The sequence below is a fragment of the Chroicocephalus ridibundus genome, chromosome Z, assembly GCF_963924245.1.
Source record: "Chroicocephalus ridibundus chromosome Z, bChrRid1.1, whole genome shotgun sequence".
NCBI lineage: Eukaryota > Metazoa > Chordata > Aves > Charadriiformes > Laridae > Chroicocephalus > Chroicocephalus ridibundus.
The window spans coordinates 25,443,050-25,468,028 of NC_086316.1; the positions used below are offsets into that span (position 1 = coordinate 25,443,050).

At 39.4% G+C, this 24,979-nt stretch overlaps 1 protein-coding gene across 2 annotated transcripts in view; it reads left to right on the plus strand.

Moving 5' to 3' along the window:
- The window catches only part of EFNA5 (ephrin A5), a 211,704-nt gene extending 187,601 nt beyond the window's left edge, over positions 1–24,103 (plus strand). For both annotated transcript variants that reach the window (XM_063320489.1, XM_063320488.1), the window contains 3 exons: positions 14,304–14,369; positions 14,761–14,841; positions 19,912–24,103. In XM_063320489.1, coding sequence (XP_063176559.1) covers positions 14,304–14,369; positions 14,761–14,841; positions 19,912–20,033 — 269 coding nt within the window. In that variant the 3' untranslated portion in view covers positions 20,034–24,103. The remainder of the gene's footprint in view (positions 1–14,303; positions 14,370–14,760; positions 14,842–19,911) is intronic.
- The last annotated feature ends 876 nt before the right edge of the window (positions 24,104–24,979 follow it).

Below are 24,979 nucleotides of genomic sequence, written 5' to 3' on the forward strand. Positions count from 1 at the left end.
GAACCTCCTTCTTCCCCAAGCGAGTGCACACGATTTCTGCAGTTGGAGCTGATGGAAACTTGTCTTTACAAACGCCATCACCTTCCATTGGAGGTGCCTCCCACATGTCACTGCTGAGGCTTGGGCTGAAAAGCAGACCTAATGAAGGAGTTTTCCAGCCCTTGGTGCATCTGTGGCACTTGCTCTGCCTGCTGTGCTGCATAGCGCACTGGCCATTTGTTGGCAAGTTCATATTTCACACTGCAGGGAATTGAAATGATTGAACAGACAGGAGCAGAGTTTTATTTGCAGTAGCCTGTGTATCCCTAGACTCTGATTTGGCATAAAACATCTGCTTCATGATCTGTTTCAAGGCCAGTTCCCTTCCGCCAACAAAGGTTACGACTTCAGGCAAGCTGTGCCTTCGCTGGCAGGGGGAGATTTGCCTGAAGACTTGATTTAGTCAGAATCAAAGCATCCTGCCACAGAAATCCTTTTTTCGATTACTTCTGAAAAAGCAGCCAGACGGTAAATGTATTAACATATTAAACAGTGAGTAAAGGAGGCCACTGATTTCTGTTGTGTGGGTTTTTGCAAGAAGTTGATATAAACCATATCTGTGTGTATGTGTGCATGTGTGGCTAGGAATAAACATTCATTATTGTTCTGACAGTAAGAGAAGTGACAGATACTCTACATGCACTTGCTTAACTCTGCTGCAAATGAGCAGAGTCAGTAAGTAAATCTATTGGTTTCAGCTACGGTTTATGCATATTTTCAATTTGCAAAGTTAATTGGTATAATATTGATGCAGCTTGTGTTAAAATCTTAGGAAATAGGCCCTACAAGATGCAGTATTTGGAGATAAATTGACGCATTAAATCTTTTTTGTATTCATGGTGGGGACCTAATTTCAGGGGGTTTTGTCTCCTACCAGAAAAAGTCAATTTTTGAAAAACTGGTACAGATTTCTGTGCAGAAGTGTCATCTTGATCAGCACTTACATAAGTACCAATAAAATCCGTGTTCTTTCTTGCAATAACATAGTTAGAGTCAACCTTTATTAGAGTGACTAGCATATTACCATCTATGTACTTCACTGCCATTGATGCACAATCTTTGCAACATATGGCTATATTTCCTCCTCAGAAAAAATCCTTTCTCTAGCTTAAAAAAAAAAAAAAGTAATTGAATATTTGCATATCTCCAAGGAGCCATGCGGGTTAAACTTTGCATTCATCTTCTGCAGTTCTTAGGCCGCTTTTGGTTTAAGAGTAAGAACTATTGCTTTTATGAAGTGCCTTTTTCTATAAAGTCAAAACCTCACAGCAGTGCACAGAAAGCCAGTGCTATAAAGGAGCTAAGTAGAGTTTTTAATAGAGAGAGCTAGGTTGTAAGTGTTTTTGTTCCTATGGAGCAGATAGATTTGGTTCCATCTGTTCCATATTCATAACAAAGGAGCTCACTTGCAGGAGGACTGACTTCCCGGGAGTAGCATGGTAATGATCTTTTCACCACAGATTGAAAGGATCTGAAAATGGTCACTTCAGCTCAGCAGAAAGCAGCTAGCACTGATAGCGCTTCAGACCCACTGCTTTTCTGCAGCTCTGTTTCAAGATGCGTGTTTTCTCTGAACAAAACAAAACAAAACAAAACCATAAACCTTGATCTCCACCCTCCCACACCGCCCCACCATGTCAATTCTCCTTCTGAGGAGTTCAGGATGTTTTCTCTGACAAAAATGGAATGACATGTTACAAATACAGGGTCAATTTTTCTTTATTTGATCTTGGTATTAAAGGCAGAAGTGAAAAATGATTTACTGCCAGTCTGGATTCTGTCTCCTGAACTTTTCTCATGATCTCTACTTTCTCAGCAAGAAGATTCTGTGAATGAGAAATCCAAAGTCCACAAAATGTGTGCGAAAGTTCCTTGCTGGGTTTCGTAATTAGGATGCTCCAGTGCCAGCTTTGATTACACACCTCGTGGGCTTTCAAAAACAAACAAAAAAAAATCCAGCTTGATCCAAGAAAAAAATATTCTTGTCTCTGCAGGGTATTTCACAAGGGGAGAACAGAAAAATGCAGGAGTGTACCACAAGCACTCTTACTTGGCTAAAGAACAAATTATTCAGTGACCCCTAAAAGGTGAACTGGAAGTTTACAAAGACCTAAAAAATTAACTAGGAACACAGACTGAGAAGAATCCTTCTGTGTCGTTGGTCAGTCTCCAAAAGAGGCCAAAAGACAGGCCCCAATTTACCGTGGTCATGGCTGGAAGTCCTGCTGGGGCGTGCTGGACCCCATGTGTCTCCGTGTTCCAGGACGGTTGGTGCCTGGGGCAGCTGTGGGAGCGGGATGGGCGAGCAGCAGGCACGCATAGCCTGCCTTAGCTGGCACTGCAGCATCCGTGTAGGCATGCTCGGGGGGTTTTTTTTGGCCTTCCAGCCAGACAATACCGTATTGTATAATTCATAGATGTGTGTGAAAGCGTCCACTGCCCTGCTTGTTTAAGGCTCCAGATCAAACAGTACACACCTATTTGCAGATCTGATGCTTCCCCCCACCCCAAAGTGAGAGATTTAGTCTCAGACTGGGTTTTGTTGGCTGGTTGGTTGGGAGTTTTTTTGAGTGCTGCATGTTTTGCTGCAGTAACTCAAGGAGAAAACACATGCATTTCAAGTGACTCTTTTCCTAACAAAGGTAAATGAGGGTGTACCCGGGCTTCTTCGGAGAAACTCAGTACTCTGAACGATCTTTCAGACATGAGAGGAAAGAAGCGTCTGATGCGCACTGTCATGCAGCTCTGCACAGCTGCCAGAACTATATTCCACTGCAGATGTTTGTTGATATGGACTAGCCAGGACCTGAGATACACATGGAAGTAGCCCTTCATGGTTACAGAATGTGGGACAGGGAGTGTGCACTTCACTGTCAGGGTTGCTTCAGTATGACCAGGCTTCAGATCTCCACCCGCTGGGGAGCGGAGACATCACATTAGGTTAGAGGCGCTTAAATCGAGCTGTGAAGGATACTTTGTGGTTGAGAGAAATTAATTTGGCAGAGTTTTTGTCCATCTCTTTTGAAGTGAAATATGCGTCAGCAAGGAAGTTTCAAGTAAGTGGTTTTGTGTTATCCCATATTGTTTTCCATATGTCTGATCTTAGATACACATGGGAAGCACCACTAGAAGCTGCTCACAGCTTGGTTACGCGACTTCCTTAACTGATTAACGTGTAAAAAATAGAGGAGCAAGCTTGCAGTGGGGAGGTGCTTGCTTAGATCAGAAAATAGCGGGTGGAAAAGAGAGATGAGAATTTCCAAATCTGCTTGGAAAGACTGTTAGTGTGAAACAGGGACGTCTCTGGAAGAGAGGTGGAGAAATGCTTCAGTTCTGAGGGAACAATTGTTACAGCATTCAGGAAGAAAAAAGCTCGAGAAGTACCTGTGAGTTTCAACAGTCTGATGCAGTATTCATTGCTTTTAAGAAATGGTTTCCAAACAACCAGGGCTTTTGAGTCCCACTTATGGAAAAGCATACACATATATATCTAATTTTGAGTTCATCTGGGAATGATCACTGGAAATAGGGCTAAACATCCTGTGGTATACATTAACCTAAAAAAAAAAACGCGCAGAAGGAAATAATTTGTGGCAGAGTAAAATGAAAGGTTAGCTATCCCGTGGGTGTTTTAGACTTTCCCACAGTCATAGTTACGACAGTCTACAGTCCTTTTCTGGCATAGGTGAGACATGTCAAATTCCTGACAAGGCAGAAGTTCTTGATGAGGCTGAGGCTATTCTCACATATAGGTTGGCTTTTTTGAAATACAGATTTCAAAGCACGAGTGCAACCTGTGGCACTGAACACAAACTAGTCAAGTGAAAGAAAAAAGCAGAGATCTAGAAGTTTAAATAAAACTTCTATCACCTGATACACTGGACAAATTTTGGTTAAAGAGAAAACTTCAGCCTGATGTAATCCAGAATTTTTCATAGTAAAGCTGACAAATTGAAGGGTTAAGGAAACCCTTCTTAAGAACTGAAGAAAAAATTCTGACTCGTATGGTGGAGTGATTGAAGGTTCAATAGTCCCTCTGCAGGACTTGAGCAAACTGGGAATTCACCTGATAAAGATGTACTGTCATTATTATAGTTCTGGCATCTGTTACTGTGTTCGTTTTCTACTCGGTCATGGCCTGGGACACTGCCGTAGTAGGTGTAACAAAACAGAAGGTCTCTGCCCTGAGAATCTTTACTTGTCAGAATCAGAACTTGAGTTACAGTGGACTGTCGTGTGTTTTACAAACTTTAGCTTTTCAATTTCATATCTGGTTTCCATCCTGCACAAATTTGGATTTATCTGTGTTAGCGCATACAGGCGTTTTTTGTGAAGGCTGTGCCAAGGTGCTATTAGAACTGTGCCAAGAGAAAAAGCCCTTCAGAAATCTTTGGAGCAATGGTATTCTCTCTAAGCAGTGTGTTTGCAAACTTTGGGTGTGCATGTGCACTCAAACACATTCAAACTCACATTATTTTTACTGTTTGCCCTCAGTCTGTGCTTGTTTTCTAAATTTCCCCTGTCCTAAGGCAGCTTCTTGAAGATCTTTTCCTGCCTTTACATCTTCTCCCTCCTCCACAAGACATAAACAAGATATTTTGTTGCTTTGCTTGGGTGAGTCAGCAGAAGCAACTTTTTGTGTCTATGTACATGTCACACTCCTAGCACAATACAACATTTATAATTACTTCTGTATTTTTATAAACTGACAGAATTTTCAAGCATAGCATAGGAAGCTAGAAATGTTTCTAAATATTTTAAAAGTAGTGGCAAGCCCATGAAGATGGAGGAGAATGGAATGCTTCTCTATGCTTTAATTATAGTGTCAGCAGTGGTAAAGCTAGACATGGATAATATGAAGTCCATTAAAATATATGAGGTTTAGTAACATGATACAATACCCACAAATTCCATGTGGGTGAACATGTTGCTTTAAAGATCAAAAAGAGAAGGTCATTACTAACAAGACTATAATGTCTCTTCAAAGGATTTACTTATGTCTAGTTCTTAGAGATGGAAATTAGCAAAATGGATAGCCTGCTTGAAGAAAAACATTTTATTTCTAGTGATACCAAGGGAAAATCAAAGTACAAAAGTGCTTATGAAAAGTATGAGGAGGATATATTTTTCTTTAAGTGCTCTATTTGATAGTATTAACTTGTTTTATTAGCAATTTACTCTAATACAGTCTTAATGTTGTACAATAACTGTATTTGGTTTTGTTAATGCCACTGAAAACAGTAATGAGATCTGAGGTTTTTATTTCATTCTAGTTAATAAGTGTTGGTTTTTTGCAATAGAAAAGTATGACATCAGTCATTTGTATTGTGCTAGTGCAGAAATGTTAGCCCTTATTTTATGGTATGTAATACAGTTTGCATTTATGAAAGAGAAACCTGCGTATATGAGAGAAAGCCTGCAGATATTTCATGTGTGAGCAACTATATGATCTACTCATCTATACCTCCTTATATTTCACATGAGTTTACGTACAACAAGAAGTCCATTCAAAGTAGCATATGCCTTTCATGTATTTGCAGCTAAGCTTTGTCTGTTTTTTAATGAGAAGAAACACCATAGAGGCAAGACTGATTCTCTGGGAAGCTCAGGTTGCAGTTAGATGACAGCTTTGCACTGGTTCATAAACAAACGTAACTGTTCTTTTCTTTTATGGAAAAAAAAAAAAAGGTCTTTGCAAAGAACAGCTGAACTTGGTTCTCGTCTTGGTTGAGGGCTTGGTTCATAGGAGCAGCTCAGACAGGGTTGGTTTTTTTCTGCAGCTGAAATGTCTGCTTTGTTTTCTCCTGAAGGTGTGAAGGGTACAGGCTGCCCTGCACCGAGGTGATTTTGTGTTTTCCTGAACTCAACTGGACTTGGCAACTTGGGAGGACAGATGATAACAGTATGACTGTAATAAACCTTTGGACTGGATCCAAAAGCGATGCTGTCTGCCTCGTGTGAGCCCTCAGCAGCTGCTCACCTCTGGAGGTGCCCAGCGCCGTGAAGGACTGGGCTTTGGGATGCTTTGGTGTTCTGCACTAAAAAAGTCTGACTCCAGTACACCAGCCAGGCCAACAACAGAGAGGTCTTGTCATTAAATCATCCTCCAGAGCAGATAAACCATGCTAAGAGGAAATAGTGGACAAATGGCTTAATTAAACTCGAAGTCCATGTTTTACATCTATTATCATAAACAATTTGGTTTTGTTTTATATGACTTTGGTATGAAACCTACTTGCAATCCATGCAGACTTCAACCAGATGTATAAACCGGAGTGGATTAGAAACTGCAAGAAAAATTATATTCTTCCTGGCCGAGCATTTGCAATGGGACGGTTAATTCAGCAGTAACTGCTAATGCAGAAACAGTAACTGTGTATTACTTTCTTCCAAGAGCTCTCACTAAAATAGCATTTGTCTGGCAAGTCATTTCCATTTACTAGGCTATTTTTAGGGGATCTGTGAAATAGAGTCACTTGTGAGATGGGCCATAGTAATCTAGTGTTTTTGCACAGTGCAAAGCTAATGAAAACTAGATATAAGACATTAGGAAATAAAAGCGGTATTTCACAATCAGCTGCTTGTGCACACAGCTTTTATCAAGTCTTTTTCTCCGTTGCTGTGCAGTTTGTGACACCTATTTTGCATGAAGTACAGAATGTAAGTCTGTGTACGTGTGTAGGCACGTATGTACACACACACAGAGATGAGTACAGAAATACAATATGATTGTTTTTACCTTCACTTCGTACAGATATAGTTGAACATGCCGGAGTAAAGCAAAATATGCTTTTGCATTAGGAGCCTTTTAATACTGTGGATTTTAAAACGTCATTTGGAAATACTAGTACCCATAGTACTTTGCCTGTATTGAGGCACAGGCAGTATTAGCTGTGACCTTGCATCTGTTTCTTTGATTGCTTATTTATTTATTTTACTTGTTAGATATATTTTTCTTAATTTTCAAGTGGTGTTGGCAGTCCTAGATGAGGTGGTTTACCAGACGAGATTCTCTCTCTCTCTGTTGGCTTGAGATTTCTGAGACTTTAACTTGGTGAGTAATTTCTTTTGGTGATGTCATCGCGGTGATGACTAAATACAGCGAGATGGTAGACTCGGCAATAGCAAAGGTACAAATAAGTCTAGGCACTTTTTTTTTTAGGTTTTTTTTTTTTTTACTGAGGTAAGCGTGCCTAATTATTAGGTATGAAAAATGAGTAAGTAAGTCATTCGATATTTTAATTCGCTCAAAATGGAGTTGTGTTTATGCTACCAAGACAAAACTTTTGCTGATATATTGGAATGAGAGAGCAGACATGCAAAGACTCTTTTTTAAACTAAACTCAGGTATTGGTGAAAGCTGGGATTTCCATAGGACCAGTATTTATCTACTTTTAATTTTTTGTTTTAACACTTAAAAGGAAAAAATGAAAGGTAGATCCTTTCAGGTAGCCTCTTTTTTGATTAATAATTTTGAAGACCCCTTTGCTGTCCTTAGATAGGGGTCTTACTTCATGTAAGGAGTGTTTTATTAATTCATTAAATTCTACCTGACTTTTTCAGTTGTACTCTTTATGCTAATTTGTAACTTTTTTCAATCTAAACTGTGAGAAGAATATTAATAACTAATTCTGCATTTACCTTGCTAATTTGCATACATTTGTGTTGTATGGTAAATCACATGAAAACCTACAGGGGAAAGGCTCAGCTCTTCCAACAACTAATAGGCTATTTTTTCTTTTGACTTGCACAAATTGAGAAATATTGCCTGTGGCAAACATAATGGAAAACTGCATTTTTAATGCTCTCACACATACTCATTTCTTTACAAAGAAAGAAGCAGATGACTGTTCTTAAAAATAAAACTTTCTAAAGCTCTGTAGCTGACACAGGATATTGGATGCTAAAACAGTTCAGGTTGGTGGAATTATGTTTTGCAGGTTGTATAACGTTACCTGGATATTGGATTTGACTAATGGGAGTGGTATTGTTCCTGAAAGGGCTAAAGGCAAATCTCAGCTATAAATATTTTCTCCTGAAAAGATTGTCTTTAACTTACAGGACCAAGAGAGTGGAAGGACTGCGTAAACATGAGTTTCTGATTTGCAACACGCTGCGCCCTGCGTATGGGGTTGCTGCAGGTTCTCTCTTTGTGGTGTTTCTCCAAGTGATTACAGAAGTTACACATGCAACCCATTTGACTGGGCAATAAGTGTTAGGTGTTTATTCCAGCTCTATGCATGTGCCATCTCGATTTAGTGTGCCTGGGAGGATTAATTCTCCATTGGCTTCCCAGTCTGAACCAATACTTCTGTTCAGTGCTTATGGTTGGGGTGCACTTGTCAGTGCCAGAATTTGTGTAACACACAAAGGGTGCAGGTAGTAGTATATCTGCAATGAACTGAAGTGAGATCTTGGTGTGATTTCTCAGACCCTGTTTGCTGGACATCTTAGAAGAGAGCAGAAGAAAACATTCATCGCAGTTTTCAAAAAAATAGTGAGAACAGACTTGTCTCCACAGTGTTTCGTGAACACTACTTTATAATCCTTCAGAGAATACTCCAAGTGAACTGGTAATAGAAACTTGAAATACAAAATAGTAAGAGAATTATCATCTGCAGAGTATCTGCAGTATGTTATACCAGGACCATGAGGAGACATGGTGGTGGGTGGTGGGTTTCTGCATAAGGAAAGGATGCTTCTTTACCGTTGTCCCCCTGCTCTGAAACAAAGGTGCCGTCTGAGTGACTTAGATAAACGGAGTTTGTACAGTGAACGGTTCTGGTTTTGCTGTCTAATAGGGCTCACAGTGGATTTTGCCTTGAATATGAAATATATTTGTAGCGCTAAATGACGATTTGAATTGCATTTGTGATTTTTTTTTTTTCTATATCGGAACTTGCGTTTTAGGAAACAATGCTGTGATTAGAAAGCTAAGAATGAGTGAGGAGGCAAGCAGAGAAAACCACTGATTACATGTGAATAACAATAAATAGGATGGTGGAGACCCTTTTTATATGTGGCATCCCAATAACTTGCTCTTAGGTTAGAAACTGAGCCTCAGTTGCCAGCCAAACTGCTGCCTGTCTCAGGAAAGGAAATACTTAATTACGGCTTTTGTCACATGGCTAGCAGGTCCTGATAACCAAGTTACTTTTGAAATTTTAATACCTTTTATTTTTTGTACATATACTTTTTAATTAGCTTTGTAGGTTGATCGGCCCATATTTTGATGACTCCTTTAAGTAGTCTTTGGGATTTAACATAGTAAATTCAACTGGTTGGGGAAGAAAAACTTGCATCGTTTGCTGTGTATGTTACTTTTCATTCTCTATCCGTGGCTTCCTGCAGTCATTGAAGAACTCAGCTAAGCCTTATCAGGCTGAGGAAGGACCTAACCTGTTATTTATATCTAATATATTAATAATGTACCATGTGTTTTCTAGCAGAGGACTGCTTAGGAGTGGGATGAAGGGAGCTGGATTATTATTTTTTTTCAATATTTAAATATAGCTAGCAAATACTGAAATATTTATGGTTTGGCTCATAGGAGGAGGAGGAGAGAATGATTTTTTTTTTACTCTCTTTCCTTTCCTTACAGGGTATAAAAATGGTAACCAGAAATGTTCAGAGAAGAGAAATTTTCTCATCTAATTTGTCTTTATGGGCCATTTTTGGATCCAGCTTGGATCTAGTCCTATGTGCAGTGCTTCATTGCATTTTATTTTTTTTTCTAGTTCAACTAACGGAGATGGAATTTTCATCTCAAGAATACAGAGATCATGACTTGAATTTCTTCTGAATTGTGGAATTTTCCTATTAAAAAAAAATTAAGAGACCAAACCAGTTATTTTTATAAACATGGAGGTGTTTTCATATGTCTTGTGATTTCAGAGGGATTTTAGTGTGCGCTTCCTTCTAACCCCAAGTCTTTGTGTAACCAACCAAACAAAATACGTTGTTTAAAAGAGAGACCCAGGAGATTGTTATGAAGTTGCTGGTAAAGGTGAGGTAGGGCAGGGGGAAGAGTGAAGTATCATAGGAATTGTAATGAAACATAGGAACTAGCACCACTGCAGAGTTCCTCTTCTGTTTTTCATTGTAATTCTTCCTGACACAAACTAAACCAGTCAGACCTTTTCTATTCTAATATCATTCATGGCAAACAGAGGATATAACCTCTTTTACTTCATATAAGGGGTCTTTTTTTCAAAGGTTTCTTTTTGTTGTTCAGCAAGCTTTCAATTGCCTTTTTTTTTTCCTTGGGAATTTCAGCTTTTGAAATGGAAAGTGTTGCTTGGGACAGGTTCCATTAGCATCAGAGGCTTCCTGCTCTCAGAACTGGCCTCTATTTTATAGCTAATATCACCTTTAAAATGGGCGAATAGAAAAGCCTTATACCAAAGCCTTAGGGGCTCACCTGGTTTTGTGCAGAACAGAGAATGAAATTTCTCTTTGTACCACCTAGAAAGGACATCTTTTCCTATATTATAGCTAATTTCAGTGGAATGTAGCAACAACAGCAATAGTTTGCCTGGGAAACAACTTTAACAGATCCCAACTGACGAAGAGCAGTTCTCTTTCTCCTTTCCAGAGTTCACCAGATTTGCTCTCTTGCAAGCATGCAAGAGAATGTTGGGGAGTTTGCCAGACTCTGCTGCTTTGGAAACCCACCTTTCCTGGAAAGTAAAACACCTGTAAAACCACTGAACTTCCTTCTGCTAACACTTTGCTCTTTCCTAGCCCTAGGTCCTGAAGCTAAGACTTGTGTTTCTCCAGTTACAGTCAGTTTGATAGGAGATTTTTGATTCAACCTGATCACAGAATTTTTTCATGCAAGCCTCAGCTTGTAGGTCCTAGCTGCAGAATTACTTCTGCAGCAGAAAAAGCATATTTAGCATTTATTCTTAGTAAATGTTAATATGTGCCATTTATTCTTTTACTATGTTGCCTTGGTCATTTAGTGTTTCTTTGCAGCTGTTAGTTAAGTGCTGTCAACCATGTCACCCTGACTTGGAGTTTTGTCCTCTTCAGCAAGAGTTTGCCATTAAAGCTACTTTAATGAAGGAAAAAAAGGACTTCAACTTGAGTTCAGCTTTGAAGCATTAACTTACAAAAAAAACCCCCAGATTTAATGAGTAGAAGTAATCTCTAGTAGAGAGCAAGTGTGGTGTGCCTAATATTCAGAGAAAAAATATCTGGAGCTTGTTGCTGAAAGAGGGGAAAAAAGAAATCCCAGTTGTTGCCATCATATCCTGGACATCTTAATTCAACAGGTAGAGTTTTCATAGGATACTAGTGAAAATATTGCAGAATAAAGAAGACAGAGAAGAGAGCAAACTGCCAAACTTTCTGCAATGTGTGTGAGAGGAAGACAGATGATGTGAGCCAACCTGACTCTTCCCTGTGGGTGATACAGGTCTTAAGGCAAAAAACTGCAATTGGTCAGTGGTTTTTCTTTTAAGATGAAAAAGGGAAGGGAGAAGGAGGGAGAAGAAGAAAGAAAGGGAAAAAAAAATTATTGCAGTCATCCAACTTGCTACATAGTTCTTAATTTCTCAGGAAGGCCAAAGAGCAACCTCTTTCGTTGTATCCCTTCATCACCTTAGTCTTGGTTGTTGAGGCAGATGCGAGACTGGAACAGTATGTCACTTGATTATTGTTTTTTTATTCATTATTATTTCTTCTGAAGCAGTAAAACACTAATTGAAGAGGAAGCTTTCTGGGTTTACTGCAAACATTGACAGTACATAATTTGCCTGGAAAGGAAAAAGGCACTTTTTCATACTTATCGCTGAAACTGCATCAGTTTGTGTGATGATGATTTAAATGCAACTGCTATGGCTGCAGTAGGATTGCAGTTCATGATATAGTCTATAGTTGCAAACACCACACTGCTGGAAAAAAAAGACTTAAGCAGGGAATGGGTTTTAATATTTTTCTCCAAAGAACATGGCCAGTCACTAGCTGTTGTTTGCTCTTAAATGTGTGCAAATATTGCGTAGCTCTATACACTTCATATGCACAAAGGATTAATTTTCTGTTTTTTCCAGATAGAATATTATTAGCTCCTAGCTATCCTAGCTAGTCAGTGGTATCGTAGTTAGTCACTGACTAACAGAGTATTGTAATAAACATCAGTGAGCAAAATGTGCTTGTTTTTGGACATAAGCAACAGCATGTAAGCATCAAAGCTAAAAATTGCCTATAAATAAATGTATGTCATGATCCACTTCTGAAATGATTTCTGAGCAGGAAAAATCCGTTAGTTCTAAAATTACTGTAGCGACTCTATTTTGGCTAACGTTGGAAATACTATTTTCACCTTTATGCTGGTAGTGTGGTAATGACTATAGAATTCTTATCTTTTGAGAAATCCACAAGTGTCTGTTTAGTCTGAGCAAAGCATTTAGCCAGTTGCATATATTCAATGAGGGCCACAGAAAGGACACAATTTCCTGAATATAACCACAGAGTGCAAATATTGTGCCCTAAATAACACACCAGTTACTGGAAATGTCAGTAGAGGGAGTTTTTCTGACTTTGATTTAGTAAGAGCCTATGGCAAAGCCAGCTGTTAACACTTCTTAAGTGCTTGTCATTGAGAAGGGGAGAGCATCATTTCTACACACTTTTGTCTTTTGATTAAAAGAGGGAAACAATTTTTCAAGGACTTCCCAACAGGTGCAGAACCACAGCATTAGCTGTATTGGACTCTTTACTTTGCTCCTTTTTTGTGTTTGTACTGAATTTGCTAGTTCCTCTTGGTAAGTTCTTCCAGGAAAAAGATGATGCCTGCTTGGAAACACATCATCAAAGACTAAGGGAATTTATTTCATGTTAGTTGAGGAGCCTTTCAAATGTGAGCTTAGCATGAAGACAAAGAGTGTGCATTCATATGTTTGTGTATAAATCATTTTAGTTATTTGTCACAAACGGGGACAGAAGTAATAAAACTGGATGAAACAGTTGATAAACAGAACAAACTAACATCTTCCCAGCCCAATCATCCTTTTAAAATCAAGACAGCTTCCAATAGTTGCTATTTTCTGCAAAAGGCAACTTGTTCTGCCCTGGTATGTAGTTTTTTGAATGATGGGGGAGACGATGCAATGAAATAAAAATTACTTTGCAGTGCTTCGGTCAATATTTTTCAGCTCTAGCTTTTGAGGGTTTTTGCAAGGGCGAGAATAAATGCGTGTGTGAATGGTCTTTCACAAGTGAAAATCTGCATGCCCAAGTCAAGTTGCTTAGTTGCCAGAATGCATGTTGAACTGCAGGCCGGTGTGCAATTTCAAAATTGCAGACATTTATGAAAGATACCAGTGTGTTCAGATTGGCCGACAATACACTAGGAAGTCTGGTCTGTGGTGAGAGGCAGGTGTATTTCCCTATGATCGTGTATTTTGAGGCAAGAGCACTTCTAGAAAGGAAGTTTTCACAGCAGCACTTGTTCCTGGGAAATAAGTAGGTGCTGACACTAGGCTTATGTGTATGATCTTTTGCATTAGTGCTAGACATGTTGTTTCCACTTACTTTTTTTTTTCTCCTAATACAGTAAGTACTCTTAAAATGAAATACTTTGAATGGGAAATGATGAGGGAGGGCAGAAAGGAGGAGTAAGCTGTTTTTGTTTTTTTAGTCGTGTAACATGGGGAATCATGTTTTGACTGATGCAAGATAAGTATTTTCTCAGCAAAGGTGGATGTGCTGGAGCATATGGAGGCTGACTTTGCTGTAAAATTTAATGCTGTGCATTTCTGCTTTTGTGGGAGTATATACATAGTCCTATTTTTAGCATTGTCACCTTCAGTGTCATTTTGTTTCTTCATCTGTTTTGGGGTTGCTGAGGCCTATGGCCTAGCATTTCAAGGCTGGCTTTTCTGTAAATGGTCTTAATTACTCTGAAGTGTAATTTTTCAGAGTAGACACCTGCATTACAGCAGAAACCATATGAAGCAACCTCTTGAGAAAACGGTGTGGAAAGGTGAAAGGAGATAATGAAACATTGAAAATACCATGTGCTTCGCTTCTTCCATGTAAAATAATCAAAAAGGGGTTTAGAATAAAATCTGCAGTTCTTTCCCTGCTTTTGCATAATCAAGCTACTTTGTACACTTGAAGTCCTTAGAAGCAGAAGCTGAAATGTGTCCAGCCCTTCAGATGAAGGGAAGATAAAGGATATTTTATTTTAGCACAAAAGATGATTTGCATTTTCACTCTCTTACTCTTCCACTTGTCTTTTCCTTCTTCCCCATGTACAGCTTCTGCGATCCCAGATAACGGAAGGAGATCCTGTCTAAAGCTTAAGGTCTTTGTGCGGCCAGCAAGTAAGTTCTTCAGATTAAGCTTTCAAGGGTGGCTTTGTAGCGCATGCTTTACTGTGTGGTCTAGTAAACAGCGGTAAATCTTTTGGGTTTTTTTTACTGTTAAATCTTGTGTATCTGTTCTGTACAGCAACATTTGTGTTATGATTTTCATCGTATTTTCTTGTCATTTTTCATAAAGCTTTAATTACATGGCAGTTGCTAACTTGTTGTTTCTTAAACTGTTGTACAAATGGAAGACTATACTGGCATTTGGACAAGTGCCACAGATTTTAAATATAAATATGCTTAATTATATAGTAAATAGAGAGAAAAAAAAGAGAAAAAAAGGAAAGTGGGGAGTTCAAGGGTGTCTCACTAACATATTTGGCTGTTATCTCTATTTTTATTATAGACAGCTGTATGAAAACTATAGGTGTTCATGATCGTGTTTTCGATGTTAACGACAAAGTAGAAAATTCATTAGAACCAGCAGGTTAGTATGCTTAGAGAATCTCTTTTAACAAATGCGTGTGTCCCTCTGGTGCTTCAGTACTTTTTTTCCTCTTCTCTCTGCATGCTTTGCATGGTACAACTGCTCTGCTTTTGCACATTTCTAGCAGTGCTAATATCGCTTATGGTATATTTCCTATATCCTTATTTAATGCAGGGGAGGAAAAATGTTGCTTTATTTCCTTTTTGGGTGATGTGGTTTAATAAAATATGCTGTGTGCCAGTGTAAAATTTTCACCAGTATTCTGAAGTCACTGGCCCATCCAAGCCAAACACCCAGCATGTTGGCAAAACACTCTATTTACTAAATGGGCCCAAAGTTTTAGAAATAAAGTCAATGGGCACACTTCATGTATTATGTGGTTTCAGAAGACTTTCAGAAAAGCAGAACCACTTCTTGTTTAATGCTGGTGCATGACACAGGCATGCAACTGCCAGTGTTTAAGAAAGAAATTAGTCCTTTAAAATTATATACATTTGTATTTCGTTAGGCAATGTATCATTTTTACATACGTGCACACACTCTGATATGTATAAATTCCTCTCCTCTTTTTAATGAAGCAGATTTAAGTTTTGGTGGGGTTTTCTGTCTTTTTTTGCAAAACACTGCCTTAAGAATAAGAATAATGCTTGCTATGATAAAGCCCCTCATCTGCCCAGGGCAAAGTTATGTTAACCTTCACCATCAGTCAAGCGGATGTGTCTCTGTGTAGAAAGTGCATGCGTATTGTTCGTATGGCTCAGGTTTATGACAGATAGAAGCATGTTTACTTCTAGGGGTGTGAGTAATCCCGCCAGCTTCAATGGGATGGCTCATGACATTAAAATTAAGTGGATATCTAGGAAAAGTATTTGCAATAGCAGTATTACCTACACAATGTATAGTACCTACACACTGCTCACACGTGGTTGTATTCAAGCATCAATAATTAAAATATACAGTTAAATAACCAAATTATACCAGAAGAGAATTACTCACATACCATTTAGTACATACCCTAAGGACCAGATTACCAAGATCTTTTTTTTCTTTTTTTTTTTGTTACTCTTATGCTATTTGACAAAGACTTGCCCTTTGATATGAAGCAACATACCATTTTTTTTGCTCTTTGTTATTTGCAGTTCATTTAAATAAAAGTCATTATTTATACATAATTATAAATAAGGCTTTCACATGTTATCCAGTTTGAATGATTTACCTATGGATACACAAGAGATTTTATTATTTTTCTTTAAGAGGACTTTCAGAACTCTCCTAAAAATTCTGGTTTTGAGAATCAAAAATGTTCTCTAAGCAAATCTAAATGCAAGGAGAGTGCATTTTCATTAGCTACATTTGTACCTTTATTAACAGCATTCTTCCAGAGAAGGCATTAGGATGATCTTTTGCTACCTCTAGGTAGCCTATGAATCTAGGAACTCAATGCACTTCTTTATGCTAATTAATGTGTGTTTCTCCTGTTACTGGTTTGCAAAAGAGATCATCTAAGCAATAAATGCCTCATTTTAGTGAACTTGCTGAGCATTCTTTTCCAGCAGTGCTGTTCACTTCCCATTGAATGGCTATACCTAACTAGCACCATCACAAAAGCATATCATTAGAAAGCAGCAGGCAAACCAGGGAACCAAAATCGTACAAAGAACATCCTGCAGTCTAAGAAGAAACGCTGTTTGTGTTATCAGGAGGAAAGTAATAGCTTTAACGAGAAGGTTTGGTACTGAAAAGTTCCCACTCCTGACATCAGTGTATATTTGCATTATTATTTGGACCAGTCACCATTAGATAGTCATTCCCCGATCTGCCGACTGCTGTCATGCTTTTCTGTTATTGGTCTGTTAGACTTGCCGCTGCCTGGGTGGATCTTACTGCATGTGATCTGTGTGGTGTACTAATTTACCTGCCTCTGACGTGCATCTTCTGCTTCTTTGCTCTCCCCTAGCCTGCCACTGTCTTCTTCCACAGTAGACAGAAGAATTGGGAGGCAGGAGGATCATGTTCAGCAGATTACTTGCTCTCACATTTCTTTCAAAAATCAGCATTTGTGTGACTTTTGAACCCTTATAATTTCACTGGTTTTGTTCAGGAATTTGTAGGAAACTGGTCGAGAGAGATCCCACTTGTTTCAGAAGTGGTGAAAGAAATTGACCCTATTCCTGTCCTCCCCTTCTCTTCCTCCTTAATAATAAAAATTAAAAGTCCCTAAACAAAAATGGCAGCTGTGCGTATCTGGAAAACTTATACCTGAAGCATATGATATAAAGCTATGTGATCTGGAAAATTCATGGCTGTCAAAATAGTTTTTTCTAATTACTGCTGGTGTTCCCAGTCTTTAGCAATGACCTTACAGATTTTACTCAGGAATTTTGTCCTCTTCATCACTTGCCTTCAGTGTTTAAAATAAAAGAAATCCTTTTCCCCTAGCATTAAAGATTGTGCAGTGTTATAACTCTGCACCTCCAAGGAAAATCATATTTGTAAAGTGATTTTGAGAACCACAGATGAATCGTGCTCTAACTATATGAGTGCAGAAACCTTGGGACTGCATTGACAGAAAACCCAGATGGTTTCTTGAAAGGAACCCCTTAATGTTACATGAAAATTAATTCTTGTGAAGGATGGCTTTATAAAAATGACATCATAGAAGATCTCCATATTTTTCATCTAAGAGAAGTAATCTTTTTAGTTTAGGGCTTTTTTGTTGAGGGTTTTTAGCAGTAGCCAGCGTTCCAGTCATGGCAGTATCTGATAGTCAAAGAGAATGAGGATTTATTACTGCTCTACTCTAGTTCTGCCCTATTGTGTTTTAGTGCTGACTCACGGATGTAATTAGGACAAAACTGTTGACATTCAGTGTTGCAAATTCAGACTTATTTGCAATTCTATTGATGATGCAAGAGGTAGAAGGTAGTGCACATCATTCTCCTCTGTAGTTTTAGTTCATCAGCAGTGAGTAAACATTTCCAAATCGGGAAGAGCTGACTAAATATATGAAGGACGTAGTGGTGACAGAACAGGAATATTTTTTCCCTGTAACTTCTTAGAGTATGATTTGATTGTGAAGCTGCTCTTGGGAAGTACTTTATTCTCATTGCAGTGTCACCAAAGTACAAGAGTGTAACTAACTCAGAACCATAGAATCAGAATGGTTCAGGTTGGAAGAGACCTTAAAGATCATCTAGTTCCAACCCCCCTGCCCTGGAAGCGGAATATGAAACAGCTTTTGGTACTGACAGCCACTGGAACTGGAACTTTTCAGTAGCCAGCATTCACTGAAATTTTCAGATTCCTTCGGAATAATTCTTGAGGAAAAATATTAAGGCCTTGTTCAGGGCCAGAGTGCCTGGGAGGGTCTCCCTGACATACATGGTAAGGAGCTGTAACCAAAGTCATTCCGACCCGTCTTTCCTACTGACATCAGTGGGACTTTGATCTGATGGTATCCCTTTCTTATTAATGTGAACTTATTTATGGCTGATCAGTGCTTGCTTTTCATACTCTTGCCTTGGGCATCACCTGTTGATAAGCCTGAAGCGATTGTAGCATCATTTAGTGCTAGACAAAAATGTGAAAAATTGCTAATCCAGTTTACTGTGCCTCTTGCTGTGTAACCAAACTGGGCCTGAAGAGCCTATTAACCTAAATTATGCTAAGTGCTCTACCTGCATGTGTGCTGGGTGTCAAGGGTATGAAGGGAAGGGAGCTTGTTTCCAGCTAAAGCCAAGTAACGTGAAAGGCTCCACGCTGGAGCGGCATGGTGATCCCAGTGTCCTGACTCCTGTTTCCCTTAGTGCCTTTAATTGGAATTGCACAGCTCTCACCCAGTTTAATCCTGGCAGTGCAATTTGTTGAGATGGGAGCTACGAGACAGATATATCATAGATATGTCGACATTTCTCATAAAATGGGGGAGCTTATTACACCAAGTAGTGAGATACTATTAATTTTCGTGGAAACTTAGGCACTCTAAAATAACTTAGGAATACATTTTGAGGCCACTTCACACTTCCTAAAAAGGTTTATCTTATTTCATTCATTTAGTACTAAGAAAATTCAAACCCAGAGCTCACTTTTTACGTCAAGCCTCAGACAGATTACTTTTAAAATATCCAAATTAGATAGATGGGGATATGGAGGGCTTTCCAGAGAAAAATACCACACCTATAAGAACACTGAAGTTGAATTTGACTTTACCTACCTTTTTGTATGTTGCAAGCTGTGGCTTTAAGGCTGATCTTAGTTTATAAAAACTAAACAGGGCTTTTTTTGGTATCATAAATTTATTATTTGCTACTGTGTTCTCTCCTGCCACTAATGCATAAGCATATTTTCCCATCTCAGCCGGTTCTTTTTTTCATTAGTTTTAGCAGCCGTATATGTAAATCTGTATTTTGTGTACCATAAAAGGTAGCCTGTTACCTGTGAGGTTTTCCAGATGGAGTGTATGTTCTATAAAATTGGAGATTGTCATGTGTTAGCCTTTAAAATTCTTTTTCAAGAAAGGGAGATTGGTCTTATATCCCCTGCGCATCTCCAGATGTGGTATACTTCAGTGGGAATTTTATGCGTGGAAGTGGAATATATGCTTGGGCTTACAGGCTGTCATTTCAAATCCAGAAGCCAAAATCTGTAACTCAGTAAGGGGATTAACTGTGAAATTAATTCTGAGCACGTGCAACTCTTCTTCAAGCCCTTTTGAAAATCAGGTGTTTTTATTTAGCTGCCTCCCTATTGACATTGCTATCTAATGAGCCATCCAAAGCTAGAGCTACAGTGTTTTATTAGAAGAGGAATCTTTCATTCCTCAATCTGCTGAAATCAGACTTACTTTCTGCTCCTCTGGTCTTCAGTGGGAGTTTTGCCAGTAAGAAATGCAGGACTTGGCCCCAAGTTGGTTACATAATGAGGTATTACACGCTTGTGAAAGTCAATGACAGCACAAGGTTCATTGCCCTATTTCATAAAGGCACTGAAATCTACTTACAGTTGTCGGCTCAGTGAGAGTTTATTAAGGATGCAAAATCTCATTGGAATGTATGCTTTCTGTTTGAACAGATGATACCGTACATGAGTCAGCCGAGCCATCCCGTGGTGAGAACGCGGCACAGACACCAAGGATACCCAGCCGGCTTTTGGCAACTCTATTGTTCCTCCTGGCAATGCTTTTGATATTATAGCACAGTATGCTCCGGCAACCTGTCGCAGAAAATATCAGGGTCTTGGAACATCAAAGATCCACCTAACTGCTCATCCCAGGAAAGGGACTTTATTGTTTTTGCAGATGTCAAATTGTTATTTTTCCCTTTTCCCTTTTCTTCTCCCTTTTAGCCTGAACTCAGCAAAACTTTGAAGGGGATAACTAGCTTCAGCACCCATCCCTACCTACCCTGTGACTTTCTTAACCCCTCCATATAAATAAAAGGACTCCAAATGAAAATGCCAAACTATAATAGTGACACTAGTGATTCTTATTTTCCTCTGCATTCTCCTTTAAGAAGTCACCTCTGTTAGCTCACTGTGTCATCTGTATGTGGACAAGGAAGAACAGTGGCAGATGCAGTCAGTGAAGGATAAGGAAAGTGAGTGAAAGCCTGGGAGAGTTTTTCTCTCTGATACAATATTTATGCCTTCTCGTTCAGCACTGTAAGATGATCATGCAAGGCATCGTGTCACCATGTCAGGACTGGAGGGGAAATATTAAGAGTAGATATAATATAACACCATTTCCTTCAGGAGTTTCTAAATGAACAGGCTCCTGAAAGGGAAAGACGATGTTTCTTATAGGACTGTCTTGAAACATGTTTGACAGCAAAATTTGTGCTCATGAGTAGACGTGCTGTCTTTGGTGAGAGGAGGAAGTTAGTATTTAGGAATGTTAGCACACAGCAGGCAAGGTCAGATTTAGGAAACTTCACTGGGGGTGTGAGTGCCTCTGTTATTTCGTTTTAAGGGGATAATGCACACCGGATTATTTTATTTTAAAACAAATCACCGTGGTGCTACAATTTTTTTCTTGAAATGCAGAGGCACTTTTGAGAATAAAGTGACCTTCCCCAGCGCTGACTTAGTAGCGGATAGCCTTGGATGCTGCTCTGGGTGTCAATACATGCTAAGAGAGGACATCAGTGGCCAGAGGAAACATGTTTGGGACACAGGATCTCCAGTGTGCTCTTGATTTGTCTCTCCTGCAAGTTCCTCAACCATGGGAATAAACCACATGTAGAAGAAACCAGGACAGCCTAGTAGCATTGTTTGGTGGCGGGAAAGAAAAGAAGTGTGAAATATGAATTCAAGTGTTGATTTTTAATCTTTTCCCCTTCCAGCACAGTTTGAAGAGTAGAGGAAACGTGTTTATCAGCCGGAGATAAACTAGATGGGCTCCCAAAGACTTAACAAAATATTTTTTTAAAAATCCACTAGAATAGAAAATACATTATTTAGATATACTTTATGCTGAGAGTGAGTATATATGCTTGTCCTATTTAAACATGTGAGAGAAGTGGTAACCCTTGATGCAATTAGGAAATGGGACTGTCTTGTTTGATGGGATTAGGAGTGACCCTGTTTAAGGAATCTGAGCCTTGGCTAAGTAGAACTTTAAAAAGTCATTTGCCAGGAAGTGCACACCTTGGGGTATTTTTTGGCTAGGCTGCCATGAAATTTGGACTGCTAAGCATAATCAGGGAAATATCAGACCAAGACTGAAACAGAGCTTTTCTAACAAAAACTGTGATAATTATGTTAAATGCGAAACAAAACCTGGAGCGTATTCAAGCAAAACAAGGGTTTTCTATATGAATCGTGAAGAGGAAGTCTGAGTGATACCATTAATGGATGGGACTTCGTGGGATTGATTGTTTTTCCTGAAGAAAAGCTTTCCAGAAGTTGAAGCAGCCCGCCATTCAAAAAAAGGAGGAAAGGGGGAAATAAATTTAAGATGTAGGGGGAGGTTTATGCATGCTAAACTGTGATCTGGGCTTGCCTGATATCCTACAACACAGTCATTAATACAGGGCCTGTGCTTACAGAAGGAATGTAGGAAATTTCCTCTGGCGTGAAGTGCACACAATAAAGATACGCAGTCTAAACAGTGAGGGAAGTCGTCATCTCATTACAGGCTATCTGGTACTTTGCTCTCTTTAATGTGGATGTGCTTGGTAGACACACTAATACTTCCTGGTGGTAGGAATTAAAAAGCTTTGGATGAGGTGAGCTTAATCAAAATGCACCTTATCAAATGGACTATTAACCAGAGTACAGATAATATTGCATGATAGGTAACCATATTAAAATGATTCATAGCAATTGCAGGCAGTCATACCAGTAGCGCCAATTTAATGTCGAAATGGTGACTTCATTTTTCATCCTTTGTCTCTGAATGATGTCGGAGTTCAAGACGTACATTTATCCATGGCAAAGGATTTTTCACTAGTGTTACTCCTGGTGAAATTCACCCCTTCGTTTTATCACAGAGTAGACGAGGAACAACACGAGTGACGCAGCTGCGAGGCAGGTCCCTGTGCTGCCTGGCATGGCATGGCTGGGAGCGTACCAGACACTCTCCAGTTTGATACTCGGTGGCATCAGGCAATCCCAGTCATACCAAGTACGTAAGTGCTGATGGGCTTCATGTTGCGTTGCAAATCTCTGGACGCTTTAAATGCAGGTGTTGGTGCAAATTCAGGAGATGTCTTCTCCTTTCCCCTTTATCTGCCCCAGCGCGAATCTGAGGGACCGACTCTCCCTCAGCCTAGGTGGGTGGCTTGCTTACCCCCATGACCTGCACTCCTGGATGCCAAGTGCACTGCAATGTGAAGCAGGGGAAATAGGGATCAGTCAGTTTAGTGGATACTGTGTATCCTTTAATAGACAAGGTAACATTTCGTGTTAGTTTAGAATATTGTTTTGTACTGTACTTACTTGGATGGCGAAGGAAAGACAAGTAAAGCTATGTTCTTTAAATTCTGTATTATTAGCAACCTCTGTTGTATATAGTGTTTGATAATAAAGTATTAATTTGATTCTTATGTCTTTTGTAAGTGAGAACAATAGACTTTCAGGATATTAAAATCATGCGTTGATTACAAGACAGAGCTTTGAAGCATCAAGTGTGATCATGGCTGAGAACTGAGAGACAAGTGGCCATGACACTGCAGCATACAGGACTCATCTTTGAAAATCGTTCATCTATTGCAAGACTTCACAATGTCAAGACCTGGAACAACATGACTTTTGATGATCAATGTTTTGTCCTCAGTGTTTAAAGGTCTGATGTTGGAGCCCTGTGGTTTCTGTGTTAGTTTTTGTTCTTTTGTATCATGTTTGTTTCTAAAAAGGCTTTGGGGATATAACAGCTCTTCTGTTGTTTTATTTGTTTGTTTCTTTTTTCTTTATTTTTTTTTGTTCCTGTTTTCCTTCTGGTTTTGTTTCCATTAATAGTTTTTTCCAGAAAGGATCTTGCCAGTGTCATGTGCGATATATGTATGTACTTGGTTCCAAAAAAACTAGAAAGACATTTGGGAGGTACTGAGAGTAGATGAGTAGATTGTTTCCTTTCCTATATAATTGTGGAAGGAAAATGGTTGTATTTGTACCTGTTGATTCCCAGCCCTAACCCTCAAAACTGAACTTCATCCATTGCCTTGTGAGAGCAATTGTTCAGTCACTTTCAGAGGCTTAGAGTGTTAACTCTTCCCCTCCTTTCATTACACTTGGATTTTGTAATCACCAGTTTTAATGTACAACCATCCGCACTTCTCTTCCCTCTTCCTGCCCTTCCTCCTCTCCCACCCTCCTCCTTTTTTAATTTGGAGCTGTGAATGGGCAGATCTGTTTCTGGTCTGGCATCACTGCGTTTTTCCCATGCATTCGCCCTCGAGCTTCTCGGATGTGAGACAAATCTCCCTACAATAGGCTTGCTGCCATTGTCTGTACAGTTTAATAGATGCTGGCATGTTGGAGGTTACCCATGAGTCTGCGAAATCCGCTTTCCATGCTTACTCTTGACACCCCATTGAAGACACTCATTGTGTATGCATCTGGGTATGAAAGTCCAGCTCAGTGTGGTCCTGTGCTTGTACTGCCCTGCTTTGCAGTTTCTTTGCACTTATTCATTGAGTGCTGTTTTTGAAATGCTTACATTATATGAACTTAAAAGAAAATGTTAAAAAAAAAACACAACAAAACCCACCCAAAATCCCTGCCCTATAAGATCTGTATTTGTATATACACGTGTCCGTACAATTATACTTAAATAAAATTAAAGATTTTCATCATTTTAATTGGTTCTCTTAGGCTACATTTTTGTTCAATGAATTACGTCTTTATGTGGGGAACTATTTGTACCTACCTGACATATTTGTGGGCAATGGAAAGCAATGAGGAGTGGGAAAGTGTGAAGAATGCAGTAGGCACAACGACTGACTATCTAGAGCTGTAACTACCACTATCCTGGCTGATCTAAAGTGTGGCTGCTCGGCTCTTCACTTTTTTTTTTTTTTTTAACGTGTTCATAACTCTTCCAAATACACAGGAGAGTAAAGAACTATGTCAACAAACTGCTGGAGCATTACATGGTTTCCATCATCTCTTCTGCCCTGCCCTGGGCCTCTCAAGCAGTCCTCCTTACTCCCCTGGGTAACAGGTGGTTGTATGGCGTAACTCCCGCTTCTTGAGGAACGGAGCCAGCCCCAGAGATGTGCAAACAGGGCAGCTGCACATGGTACCCCTCTACCCAGGATGCCCCTCAAGCTGACAAAGAGATGGGGTTGGAAATGGCTTTGAAATCTCAGCCATGTTTTTCTTTACAAAAGGGAGGAAAAGGGCTGAGAGCAGTGGGAGCCATGTAGATGGGAGAACTTGAGCAAGGGTGCCTCCCTAAGGGAAGAGGAAGAACGGGGAAGCAAGCAACTGGCTGGCTGTTTCTCCTCCTCCTTCCTTCCACCCCTGCCCCCAGAGGCTGATGTAGTGCCTCTAAAGATGCACAGGACTGGATTGGTGTTGGCTTGTATTTAGGTCTGAAATGGTTGTCTTTGGCAGTGCCTGCTCACTAATCATATGATAGGTTTAACCTGAGAATTTAGGTCATAGAAGGTGGGGGGCACACACTGAAACCTATAATACA